The 14,619-nt window shown below is 43.6% G+C and overlaps 1 protein-coding gene across 4 annotated transcripts in view; it reads right to left on the minus strand.

The window, feature by feature from the left end:
• robo3 (roundabout, axon guidance receptor, homolog 3 (Drosophila)) overlaps positions 1-9,059 on the minus strand; it is an 85,313-nt gene extending 76,254 nt beyond the window's left edge. For 2 of the 4 annotated variants that reach the window (XM_035179253.2, XM_035179251.2), the window contains exon 1: positions 8,447-9,059. In XM_035179253.2, coding sequence (XP_035035144.1) covers positions 8,447-8,504 — 58 coding nt within the window. In that variant the 5' untranslated portion in view covers positions 8,505-9,059. The remainder of the gene's footprint in view (positions 1-8,446) is intronic. The other 2 variants (XM_035179254.2, XM_035179252.2) reach the window with 1 other exon arrangement.
• Positions 9,060-14,619: the final 5,560 nt, after the last annotated feature.

Genomic DNA, 14,619 nt, shown 5'->3' on the forward strand with positions numbered 1-14,619 from the left:
AACTGAACAAAAAAGAAGCATTAAATGAAAAGGTTGGAAGGTGAGGAAAGAGAATGATATTGTGTGCATGTTTTGATCCTGATTATCTGATAGAGAGCACGGAAAAGTTCATTTCAACAGAATTTTACTTGACAAGCTGTTTGCTTTGGACGACAGGCTGTCAAACCTTTTTCTCCATCTCTACAGCTCTGAATGCAAATATGTACTTGAACCTACACCTTTGCCAGAATGCATTTCACAGACACAAATGTGCACAATGCTCAGATTACTCCACTAAGAGTTTGAAAGTCATTTTGTCTGATATTTGTAATACGAGTCTCAGTCTCGAGGTCGAACACAAATCCTCACGCCTTTGAACCTGAACTGAAGGTCCAGCATGCTACCCATCCCTGTGCCAACAGTACCAGGTCTCAGAGGGTTTATGTGTCATCACACATAGGATCAGAATATTCACTGCATGGCCCTGCAGGGAAAAGCACATAAAATACGGTTGGCACCTCAGCCCCATCAACTCTTCCACGCAGACAGAGTGAGAAATGTCTTTCATTTCAGCATGGAGGACTTGAAAATAAATCAGAATGCTGCAATTTATCAAAAGCCTGTACTCCTTATCGCTCTGTGGTGAGTTGTAGTGAAAAGATTAAACCATCCTCGGCTAAGCTGAGCTAACCCTCATACTGTGCCCAAGATAAACGCTCTCTCCCCGCCCAGCTCTACTTAAAAAGGCATAGCCGTTAATGGCTCAGAAAAACCTCTTTTAAGCCAAAGTTCCAGCGCAGACACAATAAAAGTACCTGCCACTGTTGAACCGAGGGAGATTTATAATCTTTAAAGAAGAGACAGAGGAGCGAGAGAGGGGGAGGGGGGACGGAAGATGACGATCAAAGGAAATTCAACAACTTTCCTATTCCTATTCCTCCCTCATCTGCAATTCCTTTTCGTGGGCTGGCTCCCCTCTTATAGAACTTGTTGTTTTACAGCTTTGCTGCCTCCTCCTCCTCCTCCCTCTCTCGATTTTCACCAAAGCCACAGGAATTGATTTGCAAATGTGCATTCAAAGTTAAATTGGCAGCGGTGAGGGAGGCAGGCTCGAATGCTTTCTCTGGAGCCTCCTACTCTTTGACCCTGTGGGGACAACAACATGACGCACTTGCATGAGAATTCAAAGTGGCAGCCATAAAGAGACAACCTCCTTAATTGAGCTGATGTTGCTGCTCAGCATCTAAATGGGCAGGGTGAACTTTGAAAAAGGAAATTGGGTGTTTTTATCATGTCTACCTCGTGTCAGTGAACAGCTTCATGAGCAGCGGCTGCAGCTGCTTCTTTCTGCTCTCTCCTTTGAGAAGTGGGGATCATGGAAATTGGGAGCAAAAAGATCCAAACTCCCGAGGCAGCACCAAAAGAAAAATGCCCTTCCAACTAACAACTCTGTTTCACGCTCCCTCTGAGCACGGCCTCTTGCACCGGCGAAACAGCCAAAACTAATTTTGGCTGGATGTTTGGGCACGTTGACAAGGCAGAAGCAGCTTACTGTAGATAGAAAGCAAACAGTGGTGCCTTTTCTGGTCCAACAGGAACAAACAGTTGAGCCTTAAATACCATTTTTAAACAAAAATGTTCCTCATGGTAAAACATGGCTGAGAGACATGAGAGTTGATTAGGCTTTGATTTAGTTCCAAGCAGAGAAACAAGTCTTAGGGGGCAACAAAACATCCCTTTACATGGAGATTTCTACTTTAACTTTGCCTTTGATATGTACTTTTCCTCAAGTTTCTGAGGATCAGCTTCGACTAAACTATTCTCATATTTAAAGATTCAGAGAACGTTGAATGCAGCTTAGAGAGGCCCAATATACAACTGACCTAACATTCTCAGAGTTGTCACAAATCCTGCCAAGAGTTGTCTGTTTGAGTTCCAGTAACCCGCCAGTAACAATCATCGATTTTCTCCACCGACTCCACCAAGGGGGGGGATTTGGATAGGCTTTGAGCAACAAGAGAGCAGCAACTGTGATATGTGGCGACTAGACTCACTTTTCATTCGATTTTGCTGCAAGTGATGAGAGCAAGAGGAGACAAGAAGAAATAGAGGAGAAAATGCTCGAGGGAGGGAAGTAAGAGTAGATTTTTCCTCAAAAGAGCAAACACAAGAAAAACAAAAAGGACTATTTTAATCATGATTTGTCACAAATGTTGATGGCCGTATCATTTCTTATCACTAATCATCAGTGCATGAGGGTTCACAGCTGAAGGCACAGCAGTCTACTGGCTCTCCCACTCATGTCAGGGAGGATACCCACGAGGGGCTCCAGGACGGGCTCACCACCGGCTGTGGAAGGCCTCCTATCACAGCTGAGCGGAAATGCCACTGGTTTCCTGTCCTAGAGCACCATATTTCAAGATTAGCTCCTATTAGATCTGTGTGCGCTTACACACACATACAAACAGGCCAGGACGGCTATCTGCTCCTATCTGTCTGACCACATAGATCACATGTCACACCGAGGGAGGAAAGGCTCGAGACAGGGACTTCCTGAGCTACTGAATACATAACTTTGTGGGAAGAGGGGAAGAGGGGTATGGGTGAGTTTACAAAAAAAATAGTGGTATGAAACCTAGTCTGATTTGAAGTTTAAGATAAATAATCGACGAGGCGACCCTATTTTCAGTGATGAACACTGTGATGACGGGTCTGAATGATTCAGCAGTGTTCTCGTGCTAAATAATATAAAGTTTCACTGATCCTTTTGCATCACGACCCACTGCTGGCAAAGCATGAAGACTAGATTGTGATCCCATGATACAAATGTGCCGTGATTAGATATGACACACTCAGAAGTGTACTTGCATTGGAGAAAGAACTGTGTCAAAACAGCACAGTGAAAAGTAGATGAACATCAGAGTAGAAGGAACACTGACGGACTAAATGCACACAGATGTAAACATAGAATAACAGAGAACTGAATTTAATGTATCAAGCTTATTGTCATCCAGCTATGCCAGTCCGTATCAGATCAATATCTGGTATCAGTATTGTATCCGATCATCCAGCGGTCTATCACTCCTCTAAATGAAAGGAACACTTTTTTCTTGCGAGCTGCACTCGTCAGTGTTGCTGTGGCACTCTGCCTTGTCACCCGGGTCACATTTGTTTAATAAGCATTTTCCTTTAGGGCATTGTGCCGAGCTGTCAGTCATCAAACTGAGCCGCTACAGACAGCTAATAGGCCGAAGAGACGCTCAAACTGCCTCCTATCCCCAAGTCACTTTTTGTGTATCAACACTCGCGTCACAGAATAGCAGGTACCCAGCGACTGTCACTTTTCAAAACGTCCCTGTCAGCTCTGATGCCAGCCATTAAATCGTCCACAGAGGCTGTCAGCAGCATCCCCCAACCACTCCCACCCCCACGCTGCAGCGTCACCTTGATACACCAGTGACGAAAAATGATCCATTTTCTGTTGGCTCTTTCTCACACCGTGCTTTCAAGCGCCAGGCTCTCACAAATAAATATAAATATATATACAACCCGCAGACAAAGGAATGGCGACCATGGGACTGTGCAGCAGAGTATTGTTGTTGCCTCAAACTGCAACCGCAGGAAAAGTCTGTGGATCATAAAAACTGAGTAAACATGAAGATGCGAGCGACTGTCTCCCCAGTGGAAGTTGAAGAGAACCATATGCACCGAGGAGACACCACGTTGGGGTTGTGTGAAAACAATGCAGAAACCCTGCTAGTAAATCATCAGGATGTTTGTGTACAGTCAGTTGCAGCTGTGCACTCTGCGAATGACTAGATGACTCTTATTAAAGAGAAAAGTGCATGTTGATCCTACTGTACCTGAAGGAGCCGTGCAACCCAGTTCGAATGTTTTGTACGAGCATGATGACTTATAGATTGTGTTTACACTGTACAACAACACCTGTGTAGAAAGCCATCTGGTTAAACATCTGGAGAGTTTTACTATTTAATGACTGCTATGAATCACTGACTCTGCTGATGTATTTTAGTCCAGTTGAGCTGAAACATTTAGCCATTATGAATTATAAAGCTTAAAATCATCTGCCTGAAATCACACATACATCAACATATACACTGAATATATAATGTAATACCATGTGAATGGTGTGTGTGGGTTTGCTCTCTTCCTGGATATTATCTATGTCATCACACACACACACACACACACACACACACGACACATATAAACCACATCCCTCTCTTACCCACTCATACTGTGAATAGACAAAGTGCCCCTTTGAAGGATGTGTCCCATTTTTGTGGGCATACAGGATGCAGGGATGGAAGATGCCTCTGTGGTGATGAAGTTGGCAGATGATTGCAGACAGTGTTTGATGGGTCATTGTGAAACAGAGTGTAAATGTAATCCTGCCTTAATCAGACAACTTAATCAGTTCCTCCATTTGGAGAGAGAAGCAAAGCATCACCTTCACAACCTGCACTGTCCAGTCAGAAACTGTAGCATCACAAATTACCATGCAGTACAAATATTGTCTCCACAGGGCAACGCGGCCCTGTGCTCGGACTGAGATTTCATTATAATCAGGTGGCAGCGGCCTGTGATTCGCCTCATCCAATGCCTATTTCAATATTAAGACCAGCAGTGGAGAGGTCAGCCCTCCTAATACCCACTGGAACGAATGTTGGGGGCCATCCATCTGTCTGCAGCCTGAGGTGGGGAGCTCGGGCAGTATTGTGTCGGGGCCCCTCGGGCGGTCGCACTTGAGACCTTTAAGGACAGGGGATAGCTGACTTGTCCTGTCAGCGCTCGCTGCTAAGTAGAGATCCTGCTCAGTTTAGTCCCTCTGCTTTGATGCCCGATAGAGGCCTCTGGTGCCCCAGCGTGTGTTTATTTTGGCCCTCAGCGGTCGGAATGTGCAGGCATATTAAGTATTGCCATTAAGGGAGGAAGTGGTTTGCAGATGGAGCTGTACACTGTGAAAACACCCAGTGGTTACATTTGGAAAGGGCATGAAATATGGGGCATGTTTTTGTTTGTTTGTTTTTCTTTCCTCCATTACCACACTCACATGCTCATATAGCCTGTTAATCATGAATATGTGGGGCTGTGAAATTCTGTTATCTTGGGTATTCATGAGTGGCAGTTCAGTGACAAGCATACAGAATTTCAAATCAACTCCCACACTTTTTGATAACATACTTCTAAATTTAGTAGACCAGCAGCTGTGTGGAGGAGGAAAAAGAAACACCGGAAATAGACAACTTCAAACGGCAATTTGAGCTCATGATTATCACTGACGATTCCGTGATGACAGGAAGAGGATGTTTAGATCTTTGCCCTGCCTGCCACAGTGTTATTGTTCAATCTGCTTAATTTGGGGTATCATAATGATTTTCAGGAGCTATAGCTCATTTCCATGTATCATAACGAGGCTTGCTGAGCTATTGACAGTCTAATTGATCTGTTAAGAACAGATGGGCAGGCAGGTGGGGGAGGACGAGGGTGTGTGCGTGTGTCTGTTTCAAAAATGGCGACAAAGCTTTCTCTGTCTTCTGTTTCTCTCTGCAGGAAAAAGGAGGCATGTTGTCAATAAGCCAATAGCAAAACCCTCCTCAGCTACTGTATGTTGCCTTGTTATGAGTCATCCACAGTTACACTGATACAAGCCGGTCACATCAACAATGTGGTCATGACTAAGACTGAGATGAACAGCAAACTAGATCTGGATGATCCAGTTTAAAATATGCATAACTAGTTTTTCCAAAATGGATGTAAATCATAAAAAAAAAAATCAAATGGCCAATCCACCCAAATTACAAACAAATATACTGGTTTCATATGTCTAATTTCTGACAAATGTGTCTGCCGATTATTGTCACCACCTACATTAAAATCTGAAATCAATCAGCAGATATTTAACTTCAGAGATATCTCAGTTTGAGCCTCTACAACATGAGGGTTTATACACAGACAACTGTCTTTAGATTATTTGACTGGATTAGTTTTATAAAACAAGACATCTGAAGACGTCTCGGCTCTGGGAAAATTGTAGTCAAGATTCTTTCACTTCGCTTTATAGAGAATGAGGAGTCGCTATAATCATGGAAAATAACAGACGGATGAATCTAATGTGAAAATAAACATGAGTTGCAGCCCAATTTCACACAACTTCCTGTTGACTGTTGTTACAGGACTTGCCTAAGACAGTCGCCATTAAAGCTGCCAACAGGCCTGTTGAATATCCAGAGTAACAGGTACACTGTGTTCCTGGAAAGAAAGGCTGCTCCATTGTGTTGGGTCACATTGATTTAGTTTGGTGTCTTTATTTTTGGTTGGTTTTTTGGAGGCATGAGGGTGTGAACTGACCCTTTAACTGGCGGATTCTTCATTTTCTAGGGTAAAAAAGTAAAATTTGTCGCGACTATATATATTTACTGAAATGTCTCTGATTCAATCGAAGCAGCAGCTATAACTCCTGTCAAACTGTCCTTGACCAATCCATTTAAAGCCTCCCAGCCTCCACTGCGGATTACAGCGCGTCTTAAACGCCTCATGTGAAAACGCACAACCGCCAGTGACCAAAAGAAAGGGATTTGAACAATGACACGTCTGTGCCATTTCAGCCATGTCACCCCCACCCCTGAAGGAAGTGGAGTTGTATGCTCACAGCGATGACAGTGTGGGTATCACGGTTTGCTGCAGGCTATTTGATCTGGTAACTGGTCTGTCTGGGGACATTCATGACACACCAAGGTGGCTGCTTTCATAGCCCTGCCTTCCAGTCACTTTAAAAAAAAAGAAAAAGAGCAAGGCAAACACATGGCCCCGCCGACAGTTGCTGCTGCGGACCGCTGTGTTGACTGATGGTGACAGAGATGACTGACAAGAACACTGGAGCCAAACAGGACGCGGAAACACGACCCTGTCTCCACACGAAGGGGCCCTTCACATGTGAGAGTGAAGCGAGAGGTGTGCAGCCAGGATCCTTCTTCAGTTCATCTCACCGTACAAGGCTTATTTTACCATGTGTGTTCCAACTCTGGATCTGTCAGAGGGTGACGCAAATACTCTCCACAAATGTAAATTCAAACTCGTAAAAAGTCTGGTGGGTATAAACAGTGTCGTTTTTTTTGTCCGACGTCACCGTGTGTTTTGCTAAAGTGAAAAATAAGTAGCTTTAATGCAGCCTTTGTCGTCCCAGAGGAGCGTCTGGAGTCACTGAAGGAGCCCTTGCACAGATGCTGAGTTCATATGCTTTGGGTTCATAGCCAATGTTTACAGCCTTGTAAAAGGGAGCCTCAGCAGCAAGGCCGGGCCCGACGACACCAGGCTGTCACTAACTATAACATCCTACTTGCACTGGGGATAAAAAAGACTTTTGTACGTCATAGTTGGGCTGTTTGTGTGTATAGAACACAAGGACATTGGCATGCTGACACAGAGCCTGTGTCCTGCTGGCAGCAGTTTAGCAGTTACATGTGTGTGATTGATGGAGGATGCGAGGATGCAGCATCCAGTCTCATTTAAACAGGTTTTCATCATCCCAGAGCTGACTCAGTCCACAAGTGAGACTCCTGCCCTACTCTGTGATGTGCCTCCCCATAGTCCAGTCTAACTAGAATTAAAAGGCACTGTATGCAAATGATTGGAATACAGAGTCATTAAAACAGCAGCGGAACAACAAAGGCCAATTTGCAGCGTTGGACGAGTGTCTGGGGATTTTGGTGGAGGCCAAACCCAAGGAAACTGAGCTTTGTGCTGCAGAATCCATCTTTATCCAGCACCTCTGCATTCATTCTCTGTCTGCTCAGTGCAGCTATGGAGCCCGGCTCTGCACAATACAACACAAGAGTGCAATCAGATGGGGATAGAAGTTTAACGTGCAGCATCTGGTCGAGGCTTTCCTCCAAAGAAAGTACAGTAAGAAGAAATCATACATTTTTTAACATTGTTGTTGAACTCCCAGCTCACTTTACTTTAGCACACTGCTTCAGTGAGTGGGGAGCTGAGTGGGTCGTGCTGTTTCTATCCCACATTTACATTGTGCCGAGGATACGTCTTCCCCTAATGGGCCCAGTAATAGAGATAAATGAGGAGGTGGAATTACCAGTTACAATTCTGTGGGGGGCAGATGCTGGTGTGAATCCTCAGTCCCTTGGGCAAGACACACAGTGACTGGTGCATATGGGCTTCTGGCTTAAGTGGCCATTTAAATGACCTCATCCAGGAGGATTACACTGCTCATAAATGCAACCCTTACCACATCGTTTCCTCCAAAACATCCATTAAAATATATAAAAATTATGGCATGGCGTAATCACGTTATGTGAGGAACCTAGTGAGTGGAAACCAGTTTACAGCCTGTGGGACCTGGTTCAGGAGCCACTGGGGGTGAACCGTGGAGGCTCCATCTGTGCAAACATAACCCACAACGACCAGGCGCGCGCCAGCTTCAACTTACCATGTGCCAAACTTGTGAGCGCAAATAAGAGCAGCAGCGCCGGGCGGTACTCCATCATACACCGAGGTGCCTGCTACGACCCGAGGTCAGCGTTCAGAACCCAAAGCTCAGTCAGTGAGACGGGCTGTCCAGCAGATATCCCACCGCACAGATCCGCAGTCTATGGGATGGACGCTCCACAAACAGCATCAAACTCCACAGGCAGCATCTCAGCCGACACCAGAAGTTCACGCATCCCACTTCCCTCCTCCTTCTCCCGCAGCCTCACGTCCAGGTCCCGCGGCTGCTCCGTGAAGCGCGAGCCGCGGGGGATGAGGGGAGAGGCGGCCGTGAGTGGCAGGCGGTGGCCGGTCAGTGCGTCCCGTTCTCTCCCGCTCCCCGCATCAGTTTGACAAGAGGAGAGAAAGTGCTCTCAGCGGGGTCTCCTCTCGCGGTGAGTTAGTCCAGGAGTACAAGAAGTCATGTCAGGGAGGAGAAGTTCACTCAAGGTCCACAACAGAGCGGCTCCGGGCTCCAGGCTGCGCTCCTCTGCTCCGCTGCTCCGCTGCTCCTCTGCTCCTCTGCCCACCAACACATCACCACAGCCCCGGCACTAAACAACACGGCCCCGGAGCCTCCACACGCTGAGGTCAAGACAACGCTGTAGCATGAGCATCATCCGGGGACGGTTTCAAAATAAAAGTGTATGGACCCAACGTGCTGCTGCGTTTTGCATTGATTTTGTGCCCACGCAAATGAATGAAGTGAACAACACAGACAAGTGTGTCTTTTCTGAGTCACTCTCACAGCACATTTACTTTTTACTCACACAAGTAGCAGAAGTATTAACCAGAACAATGGTTATCAATTGATTATTGTAAGACAGAAGACATACATTTGTATTTTTCGTATGAAACCCTGTTTTCTTTTACTGTTAAATCCTTATGGGTCCCTTCCCTTCATTCAATTATTTAAAGTCCCCTGATGCCAGAGGATATTCTGTAAATAATGTTTAATTTAGTCATTATTTGATATCACTTAAAAAATAATTAAACCAATAACAATGTCGATTGTTTGTTGCACTCAATCCACTTTTTGTTATTTTCTAATCCTGCATTAAGGGTCTATTTATTGTTGTTATTTCAGCTGTAATATAAAGTCTGCCTCTCTTAAACATTTGTATAGATTTTATCATTGAAGTGACTGTGAAGCAGTTTGGTTCAGTTTTTTTTGGTAGATGTAGCCGACGCTATAATGCATGGCTTGGCCACTGTATTAGTAATGTGAAGATGCTCTCAACAGGCTTCCGGTTTGCGCAGTGTTAAAACCGCCTGACTTCACCATCCCAGCAGCGCAGTCTTAAAGGGCCAGTGCAGCCAGTGTTGCATTAAACATGATCCAGTACTTCACAGGAGCGTAAAAACGATTCAACAGCACTGTGGTGATTTAATCGTCCACTTACTTTCAAGTCAGATTTAAGATACTGATTCATACTGAGTCATGTTGTATATTTTGAAATCAATATAGTCAGGATGGAGTAGACATGCAGAGATTTATACACAAAAAATGGCCAACATGAGGATTTCTTTAAGCTTTTCAACACTAATTGTTTATCCGCATCACTGTATTAACAATGTAAAGGCTGTAACTTCTAACAGGATAAATAATCAAAATCATCGCCTCATCAGAAGCTATAACAGATAAGCATCTGGTGTTCATGAACCATTTAGAATGTGAATATTTTCATACTTTCACAACATAACATGTTCTCCTTCTTTGCACCATAGCAAGGTTTCTAGGAGGTGTGGGTGATATGTAAAGGCTTCCAGAGCCCTTTATAATCCTATGGATTCTACTTGGATTAAATCTATTAGACATAACCTTTTTCACTGAAGTCACACTATGCGATATGTGGCAAATGTCAACATGTATCTCAGAGCTGTTATCTAACCACAGAGGCATAAATTATGTTGGCAGGAGTATGAATCCAAATGCAAATTTGTCTTACATGTGAAAGACCTTTGATCGTGCCGACGGTGGTGCTATGTATACAAATCAGGCAATGGAAGTGACTCAGGCGCTAAGAGACACAAACAAACCTCACACACCACTGCAAAATGTCACTATTTATCTGAGCACCGGCCCTGCCTGCACTTGATGGAAAGCGAAAAGCAATATTACATGTGCCGGGAGATATGGCAAACTGCAGCCAATGAGACTTGACACACCAAGAGCCACAGTTCTGCAATGAAGCAATAAGGAATGATTGGGTAGAGCGCTGTTGAGCTGAATAAATATTAAGGGTCAGACAGACCTCGAAAACACACAGCTCTTGACATTTATAGAAATGCATTGGATGGTGGTATTGCATCAAGCAGCGCATACTAAGGTGGAATCTAACACATTCTGTCACACTCTGTTGTCAGTAAAGGAGGAAAAAGAAATAATTCCACATCACTAAAGTCAGAGCCCGCTGCAGAGGCCTGAAAAATAAAACCCATCTCTTTGGGTGACAGGAGCACTGAGAACCACGCAGCACTTAAACACCCCTGATATTTCTTTCATGTTTTATGCATGTACATGTTTAATTTAATTGCAGAAACTGATTAATTGAGCATCGCTCTGTGATTGAATAAAACATGATGAGGCCCTCCACTAAATGCATTTCCGCTCGTCTGTGACTGATGCCGCTACTTTGGTGCCTTCGTCAAACATTTGGCATAACTGTCAGAGGAATCAAGCACTCCATGAATTTAGACTAATTATCCACATTAGGTGCTGAATTACAAGCACGGCTCGTGAGTGGGGTTTGCTGCTGTGCAGCACACTTGCAGCTGAGCCATAGATCATAGAATTACGCCCTCTCCACACACAAAGGCCTGTTTTTATGGGGTGATTTTTGCAGTTCATTTGAATGTATTATAAAGACCTTCAGAGTCAGCCTTCCTGGCAGTGTTATGTAAAGGCAACCTTGATGATCGATAGACTTTAATTAATCGGAAAGGTTTGGCTGGTCACTGAGTTTTTATTTCCTCAGCCCAGGAATCATCTGATTGTTTGAAGTAAAATGCTGGAATTTACAAATGCGAGGTCAAACTTGGCTTTTGTAAGACGTCAGATGATCAATCCTTTTTCATGGAAACAAGAACAGGAGGAAAACATGTTTTTACTAAGAAACCCGCTGAATGTTTTAACCATGTATTCTGGTAACACTGTTGTAAAATGAACAAAGAAAAATACATATGCATCATCGTTTTGAGTACACAGTTGTGTTCTTTGCATAATGCAGTAGGAAACTGGGTTTCAGATCATAAATAAATGAATGACTTAAAGTGAATTGCCACTACGATGTATACCTGACCTCTGAACTGCTTATTTCTTTTGGCTGAGGCTGTGCTGCCACTATAAGCAGTTTCATTCGTCCACACTGCTTAGAATTAAGTACATTGCTTCATAAAAACGAAAGAGGAAAGCCAAGTTTTCACTGTCGGCTCGGACATCAAAGTTCACTTGTTATGGAGACAAAGTGAGCAGCCCAGAAGGACATTTGGACTCATTACATACATCTCACTTTGCATGTCAGCTCCAAAAATAATAAAAGAAACTGAGTGACATCAATATTATTACTTAAGATGAGCCAATTAGATATTGCTGCATAGTCAATTTGTCAGCAGCCGTACTGCGGCTGGACTCATCGTTTCACAGAAAATGAAAATCTTGCTTTGACTGGTGACTCACCTCTTTAGTCTGAGGATGGAATAGTACATGACCTTGGAGGTCCTCATTAAGAGAAAGAAATAAGTACATAGTTTATTTTATTACGTTATTTCTTTGTGGTTTAAAAATGACTAATTTGTAATAGATGAAGAATGGTGATTCTCTGCCGAAGGACGAAACACTGATCATTCAGCACATGGACCAAAAACTAGAAACTCAAACTTATTGCTATTATTTGTTTTGACCACATTTTCAGCTTTTTATTTTGTATGCTATGTACCCAGGTGGTGTCACTGCATATGTTTACATATAACCCAAGGCCCACATACTGAAAACTCTTGAATATTATAAAGTGATCCTGTGTTAAAAAGAAAAAGCAGCAGCAGTGTTTTCTTAATTGAATTTCGTGAAACAAGCAATGTTGTGTTTAGCTAAAGGAAGGCACAATGCTGAGGGACCTTTAACAGAAATCAGCAAAGCACCCATACTTGTAAATGTATGGTGTAAAGAGGGAATGTGGATCGCTACATGGCAGTGAAATAGATCCAAAAAAACAAAGGTTGTCTTGTTCACTGGAGAAAGAAGAACACGATTCCTTTGTCCTTCCACCACCATAAGAAATGATATAGAGTTCTGCCCATAAAGAAATGGTCAACATCCTTTAACAGAAACATTTCCTTCCTGGGTATTAATCATCATTATTCCTGGTGAAACAACATCGATGGCCGCTCTGATATTGTTGGGAGTATTCAAGAGGTAATTTTGCGTGCTTGCAATTACAGCTGATAAAGTTGGACACAAGTCGCAGCTGTTGATGTCGAAGATAAGCTCTCTGTGAATTTACTTGTAAAGTGCACAGAATAAAATGTGCAAATGCAATGAAATATTTCTTTATATAAACACCCGCCTTGATCTCTGTTCGCCCCTGAGACACTTGCCTGATGAGCAATGAATGATTATAGGCACTGTAATAGAGGGCATTCAGAGCCCTTCACTTTTTATGTAAATGATTGTGTTGTAGATTTACTTCTAAATGGAGGAAATTGTCATTTTATCATCTCATCACTGCACCCAATGACTCATAAGATGTTTTCAGACATGACCAACAGGTAAAATCCGGAGAATTGGCTGCAGAGTTTACCGGTAGTCTGTCTTTCACACATGCGTAACACAGTGGGAGGTTTTCTGCACAGACGCGCTCACAACAGCAACAAATCCATTATTCCGGCGAGAGGTGGAGCAGCTGGTTGCAGCAGACAGACACAGGAAGTGACGTATTTAACTGCCAAGATCATGTGATCATGTTTACAGCGCCCTGACACCTCTTATCACCACAAACTCTCTTGACATCTTCGTCGGTCTCTTCTACTTGTATGACGCCGCTTTTTACTGAGAGATTTTTTTTCTTCTTTTAGTTTTTAAAATGTTTGCGTCTGTTGTGTATTAGAAGCGCCATTAACCCCCCCCCCACTCGCATTGAATCCCCTGCTGTGTTCACACTCCGACTTCTCCTGGATTACTGCTGACTTTATACTAGGGGGCCAGGTGGAGAAAGTCCGTACAAACTACGGGGAGCATCTTACTATGACATTAGCGTTCACACATGCACCTCCTCCGGAGAAAATACAGAGGAACTGCGGAGTACAGTGCATGTCTGAAAGCAGCTATAATGACAAAGTGAAAAGATGTTTTTTTAGAAAATCTATTAAAAATCAATATATCTGATTGTATCAGTTAAAAAAGAGTTTTGACCCTTGAGGACTTTGTAGACGCTCTTTTCGCAGCAGTTATAGCAGGTCTTCCTGGTTAAATATCTGTGATCTCAATACACATGGATTTGAGCAGTTGATCTCATTTGTCCTGGTAGATCCTCTCAACCTTTGTCAGACTGGATGTGAAGCGTCAGTGAAGCTGAGAGATGAACAGCTTCAGTCTCAGGTAACTTTGACTCTGGAGCAGGTTGTATTTCTCTACGTCCTTCGTCAATTCTGACCTGATCTACAGCTGTGTCCCAGGGGCTGCATCCTTCGGAGGATGCGGTCCACCCAGCCCATGAACACTGTCGCACAGACTATGAAGGTTAAAAAAAAAGGTTGGTCTGGTCTACAGATTATATCCATGAACGTGTTACCAGCTCGTCCCACCCTTATTGCTGAGGCCGTGCAACAGAGTTGAAGTTGAAGTTGAAACGACAAGAAAGTTTTAGATAGATAGATATATAGATACTTTATTGATCCCGAGGGGAACTTAGGGAATTTAGGCTGTTAAATTGGTAAATAGTTTTTTTCAACATGTGTACTGTAGCTGTTTGGTTGCGTTGAACCGTGATAGTCAAGCATTAGACGTGTCGTCGCTTGCTGGCACCATTACTTCTTTAAGAAATGCTTCGTCACTGAAGCCCAATGAATCCTGGGATAGGTTGGGCCCGGGAATGATCCACCCTTTGGAGCCTTCGATTCTCTGGGATGGAAGAAGGC

The sequence above is a fragment of the Hippoglossus stenolepis genome, chromosome 15 (genome assembly GCF_022539355.2).
Source record: "Hippoglossus stenolepis isolate QCI-W04-F060 chromosome 15, HSTE1.2, whole genome shotgun sequence".
Lineage (NCBI taxonomy): Eukaryota > Metazoa > Chordata > Actinopteri > Pleuronectiformes > Pleuronectidae > Hippoglossus > Hippoglossus stenolepis.